This window comes from Larus michahellis, chromosome 5 (genome assembly GCF_964199755.1).
Source record: "Larus michahellis chromosome 5, bLarMic1.1, whole genome shotgun sequence".
NCBI lineage: Eukaryota > Metazoa > Chordata > Aves > Charadriiformes > Laridae > Larus > Larus michahellis.
The window spans coordinates 75,638,683-75,658,431 of record NC_133900.1 but is presented as its reverse complement, the minus strand read 5'-3'; the positions used below and the strand labels follow the sequence as shown (position 1 = coordinate 75,658,431).

The following is a 19,749-nucleotide window of genomic DNA, read 5'->3' as shown; positions in this document are numbered from 1 at the left end:
ATTGATATTTACCTTTTACAAAAACATAAAAAGAGGTGACAACACTCCCTTTGCTTCTGCATATGTATCTGCCTATGTCTCTGACTGTCGCATTTTTGGTGTACCATTCTTTCTCACTGGACGTCCTTTCTTTTGCTGATGGATCCGAGTTCTGGAAATTCCAAGTCACAGGTCCATCCTCGTTGCACCTCAGCCTTAATTCCTCCCCTTTATTCACAACCAGTGAAGATTCTTCATGGGGCAGTGAACCACCTGGAAAAAAAAAAAAAGGCACGAAATACAATGCCTGTCAATACAACACACTCTTTTTTTCTGCAGCAAAATTGTTATTTATAGTTGTATATGTGCAGTTAATATTTTGGGAGTTACTTCTTAAAAATACTAAGCTGCAACGTCTCTGTGCAATTCTACAGACACTTTTTGTCTCGTCAGACCTTCAGCACACAGAGCAAATAACCACTGCAGATGAAAACTGGCCTTTAAAAAACCATCTGAAACTAGTTTCAGATGCACCAGTTTCTGCAATGGTTTGGCTTTTGAATGGGAACAGACCCAAGCTATTTAAAAATTAAATTCAAGAACATATGAGCCTGATTCTACATGGCAGCACTTTTAATCATTCTTTGTCATTTACTCAATATGTTGCCAAGAACTAAAGTTTCCTTGCTCAACAGTTATCTTTTTTTAACTGCTCTCTCATGTATTCGGAAGCTCCACTCTTGGATTAGAAATGTCCAGTTTAATGAAGGCATGCTTTCCATATCTGCTTATTTCTTTACTTGAAGAGCAAATCTGTCATTTTTTTACTTCCAAAAAAATATCATGCAAAATATTCTTCAAGCTTCCACCCCAACACTACCAAATTATTTCACCAACCTCCTAGTCGCCAAAGCTGCTCTAAATGACCACTTAGATTCTCTTTCACCAAACACGCCATGAGGCAACTTTTAAAACGTTGTCAGAAAATGAAGCTATGTAATGTGAAAGTCTTAGTGAACCTACAAAAGGGCGTTCATAGCCAAAAACGCAGATAAACCCTTACTACTGTGGACCTGCTTGAACATCAGAAGAACATAAGCAAATATTGAGGTGGTCTTTACCCCCTTCCGAGTAGCTCTTTAGTCCTACAAGCAATCCTTAGCTCACAATAACCCTGCTGCGAGCTGCCGTCCCTCTCATGTGAAGCACAGTTGGGTGGGACTGTACAACATCCATATGTAGTAGCAGAGTCGTGCCACTGAAAATACTACTTGCATTCAAAAACACGCTCCCGCGGCTCCTTTCAGAGGCTGAATTTCCCTACCCACGCAGATAACGACAGACATTCAAGCAAAACAATCGGATAATTAGTTGGGATGAGATTATATACACTCCAGACTTAATTCACTCATCTCAACAGCTTTAGTTGCTCTTAAGGTATATACTGGACTAAGAGCAGGTCAGGTAACTGCTCCTCTTCCCGACAAATCCACCACCGGGCAGGAAGGAAAGGACGCTCAGCCCACCTGCAGTCTGATTATTTTGTTTGTGGCCTGGGTTTTGGAGACAGCCCTCATTCTCTCCCCCTCTCCCTCGGATTCAAATTTATTCATCAGTGCGACACCCAACAGGCAGTCGTTTTTCCAGCACCGCCACAAATTTTCCACATGAGGTCCACTAACCCTGCACATATGCCTCCCTGATTGAACGCATAAACAACCGTCCCGGAAATAATAATTACCAGAAAAAGGCAGAAAAAAAACCCCACTTGTAATTTCAAATCTGCTACCTCAAAGTGCAGGTGTGAGCCTGAGCTGTGACACAGCAGCTCGACCAAGGAGAAAGTCCAAGGTCTCAGGAGCACAGGTCCCAGCCAGCAGTGGCTCTGCCGGTGGGAGAGCTGTAATATCCCTTTTCCCGGGACATAGGGTGCCTGACAGCAGGGTGAGGAGAGGCAAGGAGACCCCTGATTTGAAAACCCCCCAGATCAGAGCAAGCAACTCTCAGCACCTGAGAAGGCAGAGGGCAAAGACCAGTGCGAAGGTCTCAGGAAAGCCCGTGCAGGTCCTTCATGGGATGTCTTTGGGAGAATTCTCTTGCTGCTTCCCACAGGCCATGGGATGCTTCAAGCGACAAATGACACGAGCTGCACAAAACAGCAGACGTGCAATGCTGTATAGCCACTGCGGTCCTCAGGCGAGTCAGGGAAGGCTGGGAAAGGAAAAGATGGGGACATCCTTCCCTGGCATCACTCCCTGCCTGCAGCCAGCATGGTCTCAGCCTGGGCTCTGGTATATGGCCAGGCTGGGATGGTCCCTGCTCCACCCCTGCCCTGCCCCACCACCGAGGAGCAGGCACCAGGCAGGCCACGCAACAGAGACTGCCGGTGCGCAACCGAGGTGTGCGCAGGGACGCATCTGGAGATGCTCCCTCCATGCCCAGACCGTACTGGGGGATGGAGGGAGCAGCCTCTGCGTGGCACACACACCATGGCAGAGACATGAGGGATCACTTCATTCAGAGAGCTCCGGAGCTACGTGGAGAGCAAACTCATTTACTTGCCCCTGCGGAAACGCCGAGCCAGCCTGGCTTGCTGAACCACACGGGAAGGTCAAAGGTAGGGTGTCATCAACAGGTTTGCAGAGGACAGGGACAGATCGGAGGTAGAAGAGCAGAGATTAATGTCACAACTGACCCACGAAACGCATGTGGATCTGTCACACCATGCGCATGGCTGCCACGTGTGTGAATGCTGATGGGTGCTGCAGCAACAGAGCCTTCCCCTTCTGGAGACCGGGTGCTCCTTAGTCCTACAAATAACCATCGCTCCACGGCACAGCATCGCGGAGTTGGGCGGGATGTGCAGGAGCCATGCCTCAGTCGGGGGGGGAACGTTTCTCACAAAACCAACACCACTTCCACGCAAAAACACGCTCCCGCGGCTCCTTTCAGAGGCTGAATTTCCCTACCCACGCAGATAACGACAGACGCTCAAGCAAAACAATCGGATAATTAGTTGGGATGAGATTATACGCTCCAGACTTAATTCACTCATCTCAACAGCTTTAGTTGCTCTTAAGGTATATACTGGACTAAGAGCAGGTCAGGTAACTGCTCCTCTTCCCGACAAATCCACCACCGGGCAGGAAGGAAGGGACGCTCAGCCCACCTGCAATCTGGTTACGTGGTCTGTGGCCTGGGTTTTGGAGACAGCCCTCGTCCTCTCCCCCTCTCCCTGGGATTCAAATTTATTTATCAGTGCTACGCCCAACAGGCCGTCCACCAGCGCCTGTTTTTCCAGCACCGCCACAAATTTTCCACATGAGGTCCGCTAATCCTCTGCACAAACCCACATGACTGAACATATAAACAAGCATCCTAGAAATAATAATTGCCAGAAGGATTAAGGAAAACATAATTTCATATTTTTATGCAACGTTTGTGACTTTTACCCGCTCTTTCCCCTAGCACTCATCATAGCCATTCAGGTTAGGAGTTCAAAATTTTGTAACGCTTATTATCAGGACTATCTAGCAAGTTGGTGGAAAGTTTTTCGAGCTGGTAAACAACAGACAGAGCAGAGCATGACTCCATCCAGAGGCACTAGAAATACGTTACGTACCGGAGCTGGGGAAAGAAACGCGCAGAGGGAACAAGCCCGCTGTGGCACTCCACAACAAAAGCCACAATATTCCAGTTGAAACCATCACTCATATTTCAAGACAATCTGGTTACGGTTCCTTTACGCAGTCTACGAAGTCTCAGCAAAATAGTTTGCAAATTGAGTTAATGCCCCGTGCAAAGGATTCCCACAATCTAAAGGTTTTTTTTTTTCTGTTGTCTTCTGAAAACGACATGCCTTCAATAAAAGCATGGCAGTGTAAGAACAGGTTGGAAATGCAAGAACTATCAGATGTGCTTAGTATTAAGCACCTAAATATCGCCTGTCTTTAAAAGATAAGAATTAAAATCGTGCTTAGAAAGATGGGACTGTCTTTGTACCTCCTTTTTTGAGGAATAATGCAGTAACAGCAATCTGAGAGTTTAACCAACAACTTGTAATCCACTGTACTAATCCCCACAGCATGCGACCATCTGCTATCTCTTGATTTTTTCTCAGACTGCTAACGCCTCACGTCCGAGACTGCTCCATTCTCCAATGCACTCCAAACTTGCACACTCCAGTAACACAAATCAGGGAGGCGATTCTGCCCCTCTGCTCTGCTCTCGTGAGACCCCACCTGCAGTACTGCGTGCAGCTCTGGGGCCCTCAGCACAAGAAGGACACGGACCTGTTGGAACAGGTCCAGAGGAGGGCCACGAAGATGATCAGAGGGCTGGAGCAACTCTCCTATGAGGACAGGCTGAGGGAGTTGGGGTTTTTCAGCCTGGAGAAGAGAAGGCTCCAGGAAGACCTTATAGCCCCTTCCAGTACCTAAAGGGGGTCTACAGGAGAGATGGGGAGGGACTCTTGATCAGGGAGCGGAGCAACAGGACAAGGGGTAACGCTTTTAAACTGAAGCAGGGTAGATTTAGATTGGATATTAGGAAGAAATTCTTTACTGTGAGGGTGGTGAGACACTGGAACGGGTTGCCCAGGGAGGTTGTGGCTGCCCCATCCCTGGAGGTGTTCAAGGCCAGGCTGGATGGGGCTTTGAGCAGCCTGGTCTAGTGGGAGGTGTCCCTGCCCATGGCAGGGGGTTGGAACTAGATGATCTTTTTGTTCCTTTCCAACCCAAACCATTCTATGATTCTATGAAATCACGAGCATTACCACGATGGTAACACTAATAATCTGGGAACCAGTTGTGTTGGCGGGATGTACACCAGAGATGGTGAGCAACCTCCAAGCGCCAAACCCCATGGGATGCAGAGTCTGCTCTCTCCTCCCAGGGCTCCATGTCCACCCCAGGCACAACCATGACTTTACCAGTCACCAGTGGGATTGTAAACTCTCTGAGCAACAACCCATGGCTATGTCTCCACTGAAGATTTCCAGATGTAGGCGTGTGTCTTTAGTCTGTTATCTGACCCACACCTGGGCATGTCTCCACCCTCTAACTGCCTACACCTTGGAAAAGGAGGTGGACCGCTACCTCATTACTCAGCTAAGTGTCACCACCTCTGTGAAATCCACCTGTCCACAGGGACCCCACAGGACAAGGGGAAGAAATCTTCCCCTCTTCCCCTCCCATCCTCTGCCCCCATGGCTCCTGTGGGCTAGTGGGGAACAGATGGTGCTACTGTTGGTCAAGGGCTGTGGATACCACTGCAAAAACATCCAACACTCCCCATACACTGCAGAGCCGGAGTACCACACTGGGCTTCTGGATGACTCTCTAAAGTTGTTATTAAGGGCAACTAGCAGGGAATTATTTATGCTAACAAATTATGCTGATAATGGCAAATATTTCATAATTAACAATACATTATATATATACACACACACACACACACAAAATAAATTGCAAAGCTCAGAGTTGGACAGCCCAAGACCAATTTTGGATGTTCTAAATTTGTGTCCCACAGCTGAAAAGAGTCACTTCCACTATCCCAGCTTCTCCTTTTAATATAAGAAATCTAAGTTAAAAACTACAATGCTGGAATCACTTGTGAACAAGGCTGTGTAACTGAAGAAAGAAGCGGAATATATGAATATATTACAAGCAGCTTCCTAAGCCCTAGAAATGAAGGGAGACAGAGGAAAGAGGGGGAGTACAGCAGTTGTGACTTCTGCATGCAGAAGGAACATCTGGAAAACCAGGCTGGAGGAATTAGAAAATGAAACAGCTCCAGATAATACCGATAGGAAATGCAGGTCAAATTGCAGGGATATGATTAAGGACAGCAGAATGTTCCTGTAACAATTAAGGGATGTGCAAACAAAAAAAAAAGTTTTGGCTAAGGAGTGCACCATCCTGGAAAAAAAAATAATAATAATATGTTTTATGTGGGAGCTTTTCAGCCCCAGCCACAACACGGAAAAGCACGTCAGGTGCAAGTCCACACCACGCTCACAAAGCAACTGGAGACCATCCCCAGCTGCCAAGCAAACAAAGGACGTGGGGCTGCCATGGAATAAGATGAAGAGTCAAGCGGTGTGGATTTTATTCCCAGCTCTGCCACAGATTTCCTGCGCAGCCTTAGGCCAACAGGTTAGTCCCTCTGTGGCCGTTTCCTCCTTCATCTCTTATCTAAACATTAAAAGGAACAAGAAGTTTGTAGCGGCTCTATAGCACAACAGATTGCTTACAGAGAAAAAACAAAACAAAACAAAGCAAAACAAAAAAATCCCCTGTGTCTTGTCCCACCCCCTTCCATGTTAAAGTTATCTCAAACGTCTGCCAAGCCAGGGGCACAGTACAGCCACAACCTGCTCACATCCAGCACCAGCCCAAGGGACCTGCCAGTGGGTTCACTGCCACCCGGCAGGAGCAAATCCCTCTCCCAGGGCTGGGACATGCTGCAAGGGCACAGTGGGCTCTTCTGAGCTTCTGCCTCCTCCCTTTGTGGTTGTCCATAACCTTCAGAGTCACCAGCGGTCCCCAAGTACAAACACCGCACAACGAAAACGATGACCTGACCGTGACCTGATCCTGACCACGACTTCCAAACCAGTTAACGTTCTCCTATGACGAATGCACCGAGGAGCTGAACTTCAAGGGGCAAAACGTCCGCGACTTTGGTGTGAGATTGTGGTGATTGGATACAATTAGAGACTGCTTTCTCTTCAGTGCCTATTCACTCTGGGCGCTGGCCTCATTTCAAGGGCTATCACACAGACCTTACTCACCGCATTTTTCAGTTTCCCATCTACAACAACATAAGAGAGCAGAAACAAGAGATATGCCTTATCAGTTTAAGGAATGGCACTGTTGCAGATGCAGTGGTCTGGGGATATCAGCGAGACATGGCTTGCAGGGAGGTAATATCCTCTTTCAGCATACCCAGCACTGCTGGAAAAATGAACATGTTTTGAGACGCACAAGTCTCCCGCAGATCTGAAAGAAAAGCAGAAGCAAAACCATCTATTTTACACAAGTGCAGAAGTCTTAGCCAGGTCTTCTTTACCGTATTAGTTGGTGTAATGGAAGAGTATTGCCTTTCCAACTGTCTCAACTATGACACTTGACGTACGCTATGAGGGAGATGAATTTAAGACCCTTTACAACTGTATTTTCTTTGTCCTGGCATCTCATGCCCTAAGGAAACACATAAAGTGTCAAACTCGCATGTTAATCACACTGAAACTACTTTAATTTACTCTGATACGTAAAATCTCCCAGATTTTTCAAAGGAGGGGTGCTATCATATGCTTACTTGTTTTGTTCCACTTCACTAAACAGACACTCTCCCTTATGCTAGCTGAAAAGTTTAGCAATGGCAAATGTCAATTTTAAGTTATTTGATCTGAAAGCTGCATCAGACCCCATTTCAGCTAGGCTGCGGGGGAAAAGGCGGCCAGCAATGTAGCCTCTTGCTTCGCAAAAGAAACCATCCACGCCAACACCCATGCCAGTGTGTTCCTCAACGACACGACATAGACCAAAAAAGACCAAAGACGTGATTGTCCCCTGCAAGCACATGGTGGATGCCACGAATCCTGGCTGATAGAAACGCTAACTGACTCCTCTGCCCCAGCTTCATCTTGGAGACTGAAAAATAACTTAACTGTCACCAGGTAGGTATTACAGGGTCTAGACTGATTAGGGCTCCCCTGCAGAACCAAGTGGCTTGTTTCTAACACATCCAACAGAGCCAGTGCCACCTGCTGACCAACAGACTCTTCAACGCCACGTGTTTCCCCAGCAGAAACGCAGAGCTCCTGCGCTTGCTCTGAAGTTTTGGATCCTCAGAAGCTGTGGGTTACTAAGCAGAAAACCAGGGGAGAGGATTACTGAGGGGGGTCTGACATTTTTCCAGCTGCATGAGGGCAACCACTGTCTTCTCACCCCCCTCCCCGTAGACCCTTCACCCTGAATGGGAGGGGGGCAGAGGAAGGGCACGGTGGAGGGCAGAAGGCAGGAGCTCGCCGGCCCGACACTCAAAGGCGCAGCCAAAGCGACCCCATCTGCAGGCAGCGGAAAGGAGAAACGGGCATCCCCCAACACAAGGAGCGAGTGTGGAGCCAGCCTGCCCATTCCCACCCATGGCAAACCCAAGAGAGGAACTGCAGGGAGGCTGAAACAAAGGTTGTCTTTATTATCTGGGGAGGCATGGGTGTGGGGAACCACAGAGCTGCTGCTGTGAGACACCCCCCCCTTTGCAGTGACACCCCACACGAAGCTTTCAGCTCCGCAGTTTGGGGTTGCTCCTACGTGGACCTGCCTCACTAAACCCCTCTGGCCCTGGGAGGGCACTCCACAGGACAAGAAAAAGGCGCTTGGTGCTTCCCCCTCGCAGAGAAAACATCTCAGGCAACCAAGGAGATACCCAGCTACACCTGAAGAGAGGGTGTGCACCCCTCCGAACGAGCTGTGCAGGTGGCAAGAAGACAAATCCAGCCAGCTCCCTAGCCCCCGCACATCCCACTATTCCAAGACAGACGTTCACAGGATCTCCAGGCAGGACAAGCGTGAGGAGCCGGGCTGATCCCCTGCTCGTGGGTGGAAGCCAGCAGGTCCTCCTGCAGAGGCCACAGCAATTAGCAAGGCAGCTAATCGTACTTTGCTCCCTCATTTCAGAAGCAGGCTTAGCAGAGCAGGTTCTGCACGTGACCTCCAAAACGAACGAGAGAGAGCTGCCCTGTACATCCAAGTGCCGCACTCCCTCACGGCCACGGGGCCGGGGGAAGGAACCCCACCTTCCAGAGGCAGACACCCACCTTCCTCGGTCCCCCCGCCGCTGTGTTTTCCCTTGCCAGCGTGAGGAAAGTCCAGCCACGCAAACCGGCCACTTGTCCTGCCTACCGAGCAGCTTGCCCCTTCTGACTGGCATGTCCAACTCCGCTAATGCAGCTAACAAAGGCGGACAGGTAGCTGAACATAATTCCAGTTTAGCACACATACCGACCAGCCCCAGCAGGATCAAGCGCCAGGCTTCTTCCCATGGCTGCGTATGAAACCTTCCTGAATCCTCTTTTTCTGTGAAGTTACGACTTTGGGGCTTTTTCTGTTGTTTTGGGGTTGGTTTTTTGAAGGAGCACCATACGCACTACAGCAGTCCTGTCACTCCTCTTGAAGCACTATGAGCAACAACCTAGTCTAGGTGATTAATTCATTTTATTACAGCATGTTGACGCACTACGGTCTCTTATACCTAAACTTCCCACCACAGAAGGGATCTACAGGCAATGTGCTAATGAACAAAACCAAACCCAAAGCATGACTGACCCATCAGTTGGGTTTTTTTTTCAACTAGAATGGTCTGAGCTTAAAATAACTACTACTTCTTATTCAAAGAAAAACACAGAGGACAGATAAATATATATGTACGTACACACACACAAGTAGGATTTGCAAAAAACGGGCAACCGTTTGCCACAACACTTGTCAGTGTTGAGGTTTATACAATATTTAGACTGATCCTCACTCCCACTGAATTACTGCCTTCTTCCCTCTAATTTCCAAAATTACTTATTAACCAGCTGCTAGTTTTATCAGCTGGTAGACATATAAATAAACAAATTATAAAGTAAGTATGGAGAACGATTAAAAGGAATGAAAAAGCGCACTTATGCATGGTGTATTCAAATTCAGCTGTCATTCACCCAGTCTATTCCTTTAATGGCTTTTTCTTCTCACTTCTCTTTGCTGACATTTACATTAAAAGGTGCAGTATCTCTCAACTTCCATTTTGAACGAATGTTCCTTGTAATGAGCAACACGGGCTTGAAAGCGTGTTTTCTGAAATGCAGCGAAAAGGTAGTTTTAACGAAGAGAAATGAGAAAACTGGGGAGAAGTGAATCGTTTTGCAATCTGAATTAATGCCTATTTGGAAAAGGCTCAACTGAGGAAGGAGATGTAAGACTTTTGGCACTGCGAATTCTAATTATTTCAAGTCTTGGCAGTAATTTTATCAAATAGTAGCAATTTCATTAAAAGGTGCACTGGTAATCATCTACATAAGGCCTCCAGAGGGGAAAATATACCAATAATTGCATAATTATGTTATCGCTGCTCTTATGATGGACCACATTAAATACCACAAAGAGGAGCACAGCTTTTTACTTTCTCCAGATATTTAGTTCAGTACTTTTTCCTAGAAGATTACAGCAATAAACAAGACTTTCAGATTAATAAACATGTTCACCAAATTTTGCAGAAAAGACACAGCTATCTTTTATGCCCACGTTACTTTGTATTCTCTTTTCCTGCACTGAAAGCCCTGACAGATTCATGAGAAAAAATGCTGGGTTTTAGCAATAAGATAGCTAAAGTATTTATATAGCTCTGCCACTGAAATCCAAGTCACTGCATCACGTCATGCATCCACATGGCACAGAGATCCATTTAAGAGGCAGGTTTGGGGAGTATCTCTGTCTTTGTCCATATAAATTAACTTTACCTATTCCGTGATTTTTTAATAAGCCTGCAGTAAGTTAGATTTCCTTTGTCTAACTAGTGCACAAACTTTGCTGCTAATTAGGATGTTGTTAAAAACTTCTTGTAAAGGCATTGTCTTGTAGACAATACCAAATCTAATAAAGGCATTTTTAATGTGTTAGAGAAGTATCTTTGCACATGCCTTCTGAAACTGTGGCTAGGACAACTTGGGGAGGATTCATCAGCAGGTTCCTCAGAACCTCCGAGGGGTGAACGAATCTCGCCCCAGGCGATCACGCTAACACCCAGCAAGATCTGTCACTGATGTTGTCTTGGAAATACCTTGAATACAGAGACTTAGATGTTTTTCTGACAATCCAGTTTCGTTTCCCCAGTCGTTTTCTGGCAAGGAGATGCAGAGCTCGGCCATTTAACTTAATCTCCACCGTCAGCAGGAGTCCCACGTAAATATTTTGCTTGCAAATAGTTCACTGATAAGCCCTATCACTAATTGCATATACATGGCAAATATATAGGTGGCCGCTGGCTGAAAAAGTGGTCCTCCTTCCTACCCCAAGGGCACCGCGCCGTGAGCACCGTGTGAGGACCTGCCTGAGCAGGGAATCCCACTGCAGCATCGCTCCTGATGGTACCCAGTTTATGGGAGGAGGCCAGAAATACAGGGTTTACTTCTCCTCCTTCCACTTGACCTCTTTTATTGTGGCTGCATTCCTCAAATCCTAGGTATGATGATGTTAGCATTACTGCAAAGTCAGCAATTTTATGTATAATACCTGGAAGTCAGACGTGCTATGGCATAGGAAACTTCAACAGCTTGTGTTACAATGAACACTACTGGGAGGAAGCTTTTATTTTGTCGAAGATGATAACATAATTTCTTTTCAAAGTTAAAAAGTTATGCTCATCCAGGCATAGAACGCGCTTCCATGCCGTATAAAACAGCAAACAAAGTTAGGCAGCAGAAGCAAAGAACAGGGCAGTCACCGAGCAGCAGAAAACGAACGCCTCAGTGCCAGCTCCTAGTGCAGAAGAGCAGCTAAGGCAGACGAACAGAACCACTTCAGGTAAAAATACCCTATTAAACCGCATATTTAATGTAATGCTACATTAAAAGTAAAAATGTAGCATTTTCACCATGCACTTTTTCCTTTTAGAAAGTAAAAACATTCAACAGTCATTTTGAAAACACAACAACATGAATTTAAACTTACAGCTCCTCTAATCATTAGAAAAAAAAAAAACAAAAACCAAACTTAAGGCAAAAAATTTATTCAAGCTGTACATTTGCTGCCAACATTTTAAAGCTAATCGAACTACTGCAGTTGTGGAAATCAGTCGCTGAGCACCTCCAGGCAGGTTGTGCCTCAGCGACAAACCAGCCTTTGGCATCTGGAGGCTCCCAGCAGGTGCAGAGAAAATATTTTCTTTATTTCAGTTCATTCAGTACAACTCAATTAAGCAACCAGTCCATTCAAAGAAGAGCTACTAATCAGGAGCTGAAAAAAACCCCATGAATGTTTCCTTCCATTGCCATTCTAAGAATAAAAGGAGGATGAGATGGACTAGTTCTAAAATTTTTACAGCGTAGTGATTAGAAACCACCAGTTTTGACTACAGATAGGCCTTTCAGACATTAATTCTTTATTTCAAAACATTTCTCAATGAGTTTTTTCTTCCCAATTGGCTGGCTTCTATGTGGTGCTATTTATCTAACGGAAGAACATTTCAGAATTCTCGTTTCCTTCTTTGTAATCGATGCAAATCATCAGTAAAAAATCAATTATCTAATACAAGAAATGTCAACACTTTCTATTTTCATACTAAAACATACACATGAAGAATCAGAATAAGTGTATATATAACAAGCTACATAATTGCTTAAATACAGGCACAGTGATTAATCAAAGTAAGTATAACATTAAGCGTAAAGGCTATATTTAATTAAAACTCTATCTCAATGGTAATAAAGGAGGTTAAACCTTTCTTTACAAAATGATTAAGTACAAATGCAAAACAGTTAAAATGAGGCTTACTGTTAGCTGATTTAAGTCATGATTAAAATCAGATTTACAATGCTTTGAATCAAATTGAAGCAGAGAGTTAACACCGGGAGGTAACTATTTTATTAAACCTGGGAATACACCGTTCCTTATCTGGAGTCAGACCTCAATTTTACACATCGGATCTGGAGGAAATCCGAACAAGTGGGAGAGGGCTGAGAAGAACAAGAGGAGGAGGAGTTACGGAAGACGCACCAAAAGAAAAGGCTGAAAAAGGTTTATCAGAGAAGTCAAAGATGTTCTATTCACTGTCAATTCGTAAAATGTTATTAGAAAGAGGATGGTGACCAGCAGCTCACTATATCCATGAGAGCACAGGGGAAAAAAAAGGGTGGAATTAAGCGACCAGCAAAGGGAGATGAGGTCAGGAATCAGGCGAAGCTTTCGACCTTTCACAACTAGTTATGTGCTAGAGAAAAACGGGTGGTAGACTCTGCCCCACAAGTCTGCCTTAGAGCGGGCGAGACAAAAGTCCACCTGGGAAGATCAGCTCCGTCTGACCCGGGGGGGACAGCAGGGGACGGAGGGGTGACCTCTGCCGGTCTCCTCCAGCTTCACTCTCCCAGTTGTGCGGGGGCTCCCTGCGCCTTGCCGTGCCTCTCACACGCCCAGCAGTGGGAGGCGGGCGAACGCCTGAGAAAGTCAAGATTTCATGCAGCAAAGAATGAAGTTTCCAGTCCCGAGGGCTGCAGACGAAACCTTCAACACGTGACATCGGTGTAGCCATTAACTCCTGAACAAAAAACAGATTAAGAGAGCCAAGTGCTCGTTTCTAATCTCATGATACCCTTCGGCAGGAACCTAGTTAGCCCTGAATGGCCTAGGCATGCGAATACCCAAAACGCTTCTGTCACAGCTTACCGGGACCTTTCTCCTCCTCCGAAACGGGCAGGCTCTGAATGACAGGTTATAACCAACAACTTTGGTTTCTTTTTCCAGCGTGGCTTTTGCACGAACCTTTTCTTTAAAAGAAGCCCACTCCGTGTCATGGGGAGCAGGTTCACCCAGCACGAGCGGAGGAGCGCTGCTTAGCGTAAGACAATTACTGACGGGAAAAGAAAGGAGGTGTAGGACTAACCTGGCATTTGCCAGGCTTCCAAAGAGCCTGGAAGAGATGCACCTCTCTGACTTTCAAATTTCCCTGCCACGGTTTTCATCTCTTCTTAACTTAAATCAGCCCGTGCATCCGCTTTATCACTTAGATTTACAACCGTCAGCGCCTAGTTGCTCTGCAAATTCTTGTCCATATCAGATATTTAATGATTATGTTACGTGATTACAGACTCAGCTGTCAGATGACATTTAAAATCATGGACATTCAAAGCTGACAGCCCCCCCAGTGGCAAAACCCCCTGTAGATGCTAATTTTACTAAACGATGCCTCTTTTTAGTTACAATTTTGAGGACTGATCCGTCTGGAGCAGTGCAGGAGTTGCATAGCACGGTAGCAACACCAGAAACTTTTCTGTTATTTACATGCCTGTAAGAGACAGTATAAAGATCATATAACCAAGAGCCCTACATGCTGCACAAAAAAAAATGATGTTGCAACCCAAAAAAAGATCACTAAAAATCCACTTAAAGGTATATCTGAAAAACCTATGTTTTCAGAATAAATGAGTATAATCCCGAGGAGTAAATCCGCTGAGAGATTAACATTTACTGTGCTTTCTAACGGGTATACCCTCGAAAATAGGAGTCGCGTTCTCCCTTCAGACACAGATGTTTACGGTCCCCTTATGCTTTTATCACTAACGGCAGCAATCTTGGCCGGTGGACAAACAATACACTTCGGTTGCCATTAGGTTTGGCAGCCGGCCAGGGAGACTACTCACACGCGTAAAATTACGTTCGCTTATGACTGTTGGCGGGGTTAAAGAGGGTCCTTTCGGAAAAAGCCCTTCTCGTTTCCTAAAAGTCACTGAAAAAGCCAAGCACAATACTTCTGCAGTAAAATGATACAGAAGAGTAATAACAATTTTAAAATCTCTTTTATGGCAAGCCCTAGTAATCTGGGTGTGCATTCTCTTTAGAGTTTTTTATAAGAAACGTCCAAAAGATGTAACACACTGGAACCTGGGTCACCACTTTCATTACATGCCTTTAGCACCTGTTCTCCCCTTTCGCCAAAGGTTACAACGAACACCTTGAGCTCTGTCAAGACTGAAGAAACTCAGGGGGAGCTGAGTTTCTGATGGACAGAAACAACGGCCAGTTGTTTCTTGTTCAGGGGAAGACTCAGAAATCACAGAAAGGCAAAGTTTTACACTTAAAGTGAGAGGGTACTTACAGTAAATGCAATGCATTAGGATATTAGACCTCATTTCCTCCAGCCATTCTCTGAACAGCTGAAAGAGACTTAAGGAAATGAGTCAAAATCCTGGAAGATGTTTGTACGAGATGAAAAAGAAAACAACATCTGTAAAATCATGTGTCACACACACACAGCAAGACAATCAAGCAATGCTGGATCTCTGCAACGGCCTTCATTTCCATGGACAGAGAGAAAAAGCTGAGAAGTGGCTCAACCTTGAGCAATTACTGCCTCTCTTCTACAAGATTGATATGAGATTAGATCGGTTGTCATGTACTGTAGATAAACATATATGTTGTTGAAACTCTTTGATGCTGTGCGGTTCTTGTTTCATCCAGAATTTGTTATTCCTTACCTTCAGATGACACCAGAGTGTTTACTGAAAGTTCAGGCTAGAAAAGCAGCTTTCTTTCAAACTACAAATGCGTAATATTTGGTATTTAGTTTGACAGCTCCAGATATGCCTTAAAAATATTTCGAATAGCTCGCACTAACAACGAATGATGGTTCAGACAGAAATCCAAAGAATACGGAGGTATCACTTAGAGTCTCTCACAACAGACCAGGAGAGAACAGGACAAGTTTCACTACGAGAAACTCCTACCAGACTGGAACATGACTCAGATGTTCCCCCTAAGATCTGTCTTAGCTCGTGTTCACATGTGCTAAAGACATATCCTCTCTGATTCCACCTGTGTCCTGGTGCAACGTGTCCCTTCTGGAGGTGACTCAGGATCCTTCGATCAATCCAAGCACCTGCAAAGCAGCCCTGCTGTTCGGACAATCGCCGATGGGTTTCTGGGAGGGCTGAAGGGAGGCGGAAAGCCCACGGAGAGCCAGCAGAACCCAACGCTACCACAGCTGCGGTCATCTGCCGACGAGAGGCTTTCCCTTGCAAAATGAGCGCATGGAAATGCCTCCAGCCTCTCTGGACGGCACTTCAACGGGATGCAAATGGGAGTCTCGCTTCTTGCCAAATTTATCACGTTCTTTATTATAAAGCCTGAAGAAAAATCACTTAGGCGCTCGCTGGGAGAGGGATCCCAGTCGTAACGGAAGGAAAAAGAGTGGAGCATCGAGCAATCTTTGACATTTCCACCCTGCTCCAGGCAGTGGCCGTGGGCCACATTTCGGCGCAGGAGAAGCTGCACGGCCGCAGGGGAGGGAGGAAAAGGAGAAGGAGAGAGCAGAGATGGAAAGGGGGGAGGAGGGAGGGCTGGACACTCGGATGGTTTGAGGGGGTCAAGGCAGCGACTGAGTGACAGCAATCAGAACCCTCATCAAGTTCAATCTTCCTCCTTCCAGCCTCCGGCTGACAGGTAGCAGGAAACATCATGAGAAGAGACATTCTTCCCTCTGGGCACAGGGAGAGCCTCCTACTACTCTGCAGCTGACTGGGGAAAAAAAAAAAAAAAAAAAAAAAAAGGCTATATTGACGGATGCTGAAAGGAACCATGTCCAGTCTTCCATGACTGCACGATGGAAGCGCCAGAGAGACTCTGGCAGAGTACTGGGGGGGAGGGGGGGGGACAGGACAGGGCGAGCCTTGGGGGGGGACAGGAGAGTCACAGAGAAAAGATGGTTCCAGAATATTGTATAAAAGGAGGACCAGGCAATCCCCAAACGGAGGGAAAAGTGGAAGCATACGTTAGGACGTAAGAAAAACAAAAAATAGGAAGGAGCTGTGGACAGAGATGAAGAATGGCTCACCCTCCGAGAGCTCTGTTTTCTACATCCTCCTTCCCTGTTTGCAACCAAAGGAAGAAGCTCTTGACTGAAGGCCAAAGAAAGATACTTAATATAAATTTGTATACTGATAAACAACCGGATAGGTCTGGTAGGTGGGAGATCATCCAGTCCGGGCGTCTACACTGAGGCAAACCCCAAAGTAACACAGCGTCACGCTAGCTCCGCAGCAATGCAGCACAGCTGATCAGCTCTGTCCTGCCTGTCACTTCTGATGGCCCTTGCCAGGACACCAGCCATCTCCAGCCCCAAACTATCCTTGAATATTCCTCCACCCATGTGGTACACAGATGATGTGCATACGTACCCAAAGACAGCTGTCTTTTGCGACAGCAAGTCATTTCTGCCTATTACACTGTGGGTTTTTGCCCACACAAGTTTGTCTCCTGTGCCCCCAAGGTGAAGTATGTCCAACAAGTCAACATTTGAACCCAGAACCAGAGGAAGGATCACGAGAAAGGTTCCCTCCTTGATCTCCAGGACTCTGGAGCCTGCATCTCATGACTTCCAGAAGATGCTGCCAGCCTGACCCGTTTCTCAAGCTCTCCTTAAGGACAGTCTAACTGTACCAGGAAGGATAACCTTCAGGTGCAGGCAAGAAATACTTGAAGTAAAGAAAGTTGGTGGGTATTAATCACTTCAACTTTTATTTTTAAATTTATTTTGAGGAATAACGCATTGGTAGGAGTTTCCCATCCTTGTGGCCGCAGCACGAGCACTCTGCAGACACCTCTGGGTATTCTGAATAGGAAAATCGAAATTGTCAGCTATCACACTCTAGTTCCGATTATTGATGAACAAAGGGAGCAAACCAAACACGTTACCCAAAGAAAAAAATATTAACAAAAATGTTCATAAATCAACTACAGCCTCTCTCACATTCCAAACGCGTACAATGAAGAATCCGACATTGTCACTACTGTCAGTTCCTGGAATATTAGTTTTATTTGCTGCCAGCAGCGCGGGCAGAGGCTGGTGGAGCCCTCCCTGTCTGCTGTCACGCAGAGTGCTCTGCAAGGCTCCTCTCCCTTGGTGGCAGCAGCTGTTAAACACCTCGCACCGCGCATCGCTTCCCTGGATCCTCAGCTTGCTCTTAGCTAAGTAGACGACCTTTCACGTTATCCGCTTTCAGACTTCCGTGCACAGGGCCAAATTCCTCCCTGAGTGCAACGCCTCGGACACTAGCCGCCACCTCCTTACGGCACCTTCCTCCGCGGACCTCCAAATGCCGCTTAAAGCCTACAAACTGTGCAGCGAGCGACTGCGAAAGCCATGTGTAAAGTTGCCCGGTATTTCAAATCACTAGCCCTGTGAGGTTAAGCAAGGAAATCCCCTTTTATCAAGGAAGTGGAAAGGAAACTTTGAATATACCCGGCACACCAAAGTTTTTGGGCAAGCGGCTCCGCTCGGGCCTTCGGGAGACTGAAGGTCTCCCGAAGGCCCGAGCGGAGCCGCTTGCCCTCCTCTTCAACCCGGAGGATTGGAGCAGACCGGCTCCGATGCCTTGTCCTGGGGTGAGATGCCTGCCCTGTCCCCTCCGGACTGCGGGGCACCCACCTGCTGGGGTGCAATGGGGCACTGACACTGGGGGGGCAGCGATATCGGGGCACCGACACCAGGTCATGGACCCACAGGGGTGCACGGGGGCACTGACACTGGGACACCAACATCGGGGCACTGACACTGGGGCGCACCGGGGCACCGACACCAGGCAGGGACCCACCGGGACACCAACATTGGAGCGCTGACGCTGGGACACCAACACCGGGCACAGACCCGCTGGGGCACCGACATCAGGGCACTGACACCGGGCTACTGACACCGGGCACGGACCCACCGGGGCACCGACACTGGGGCACCGACACCGGGACACCGACAGCGGGCACGGACCCGCCAGGGTACTAACACTGGGACACTGACACCGGGACACCGACACCAGGGCACTGATACCAGGGCACACCGGGACACTGACACCGGGACATCAACACCAGGCACGGACCCATCGGGGCGCTCCGGGGCACCGACACCGGGCACGGACCCGCCGAGGCACGGACATCGGAGCACCGACAGCGGGACACTGACACCCGGGCACCGACACCGAGCACGGAGCCGCCGGAGCGCACCGGGGCACCAACAGCGGGGGCACGGACCCGCCGGCGGGACGGAGCGGGGCACGGAGCCCATCAGCCCCCCGCACTCCTCCCGCCCCGGGGAGGCTTCACCTCTGGACACCTGACGGCAGCGGCTGGTTCCCTGCCTATTGTTCAAGGCGCACTTAACCGCGGGGACATTTTGTACTGATTGCCAGATAGTTTATTGTCAAAACAGCCCGGCCCGGGGGAGATGGGGGGGGGGGGAGGTGTCCCCTCTCCCAGCCCCGGTTCACCGCTCACCGCAAACAAAGGACTTTATTTCTCCCCCCCCCCCCCCCCCCCCACGGCGGGGCGTCCCGCAAAGGGGCAAACACCGGGCTGCCGACCCCCCGTCCCCACCGCCACCGCCACCACCACGCCGCTGCCCCCCGAAGTTTTTCCCCGCGGCCTGCCCGCCGCTCCCCGCGGAGGCTCCGCGCCCTCCCGCGCCCGCGGATCCCACCTGCCGGGAAGAGGCTCAGCAGCAGCAGCGCGGCGTGGGCCAGCTCCCGGGCGAGGTACGCGCCTTCCGTTGCCGTTGCCGTTGCCATTGCCGCCACCGCCGCCGCCGCCAACCCCCCCCCCCTCCCGCCGCCAACCACGAAGCCCGGCGCGGCTGCCGCTCGCACCGCCCGCCGCCCGGAGGATGCCCGAGCCCCCCGCGGGAAGGGCTAACGGAGTACAAGCCGGCCCCGCCGCGCCGCCGACGGCTCCGCCTCCGCCGCCCGCCCCGCGCCGCGCCGCGCTGCGCGGCCCCTCCGCGCCCCCGCCCCCGCCCCGCCGCCACGGGGATGGGCGCAGGTGAGAGCCTCCCCCGCCTCCGTCCCCGTCCCCCTGCCGGGGTGGCGGGGGGAGCGTCCTTGTGTGCCTCGGTGGGGTTTGCCGTCAAGACCCCAAATACCTCCCAAAATAAAATAGTTTAAAAAGGCGGGGGCGGGGGGGGGGGGGAAACAACCAAAAAACCATGACACAGTGGTGCTGGGGGGGGGAGAGATCGCCCCCCCTCAGTGGG

General features: G+C 48.5%; 1 protein-coding gene across 3 annotated transcripts in view; it reads right to left on the bottom strand.

Moving 5' to 3' along the window:
- KIT (KIT proto-oncogene, receptor tyrosine kinase) overlaps positions 1–19,459 on the bottom strand; it is a 57,329-nt gene extending 37,870 nt beyond the window's left edge. Inside the window, exons 1-3 of one of the 3 annotated variants that reach the window (XM_074588081.1) lie at positions 19,201–19,317; positions 6,927–6,980; positions 13–252 (exon numbers count right to left, since the gene is read on the bottom strand). In XM_074588081.1, coding sequence (XP_074444182.1) covers positions 13–252; positions 6,927–6,980; positions 19,201–19,288 — 382 coding nt within the window. In that variant the 5' untranslated portion in view covers positions 19,289–19,317. Of the gene's footprint in view, positions 1–12; positions 253–6,926; positions 6,981–19,200 lie in introns of all 3 variants that reach the window. The other 2 variants (XM_074588082.1, XM_074588083.1) reach the window with 2 other exon arrangements.
- Positions 19,460–19,749: the final 290 nt, after the last annotated feature.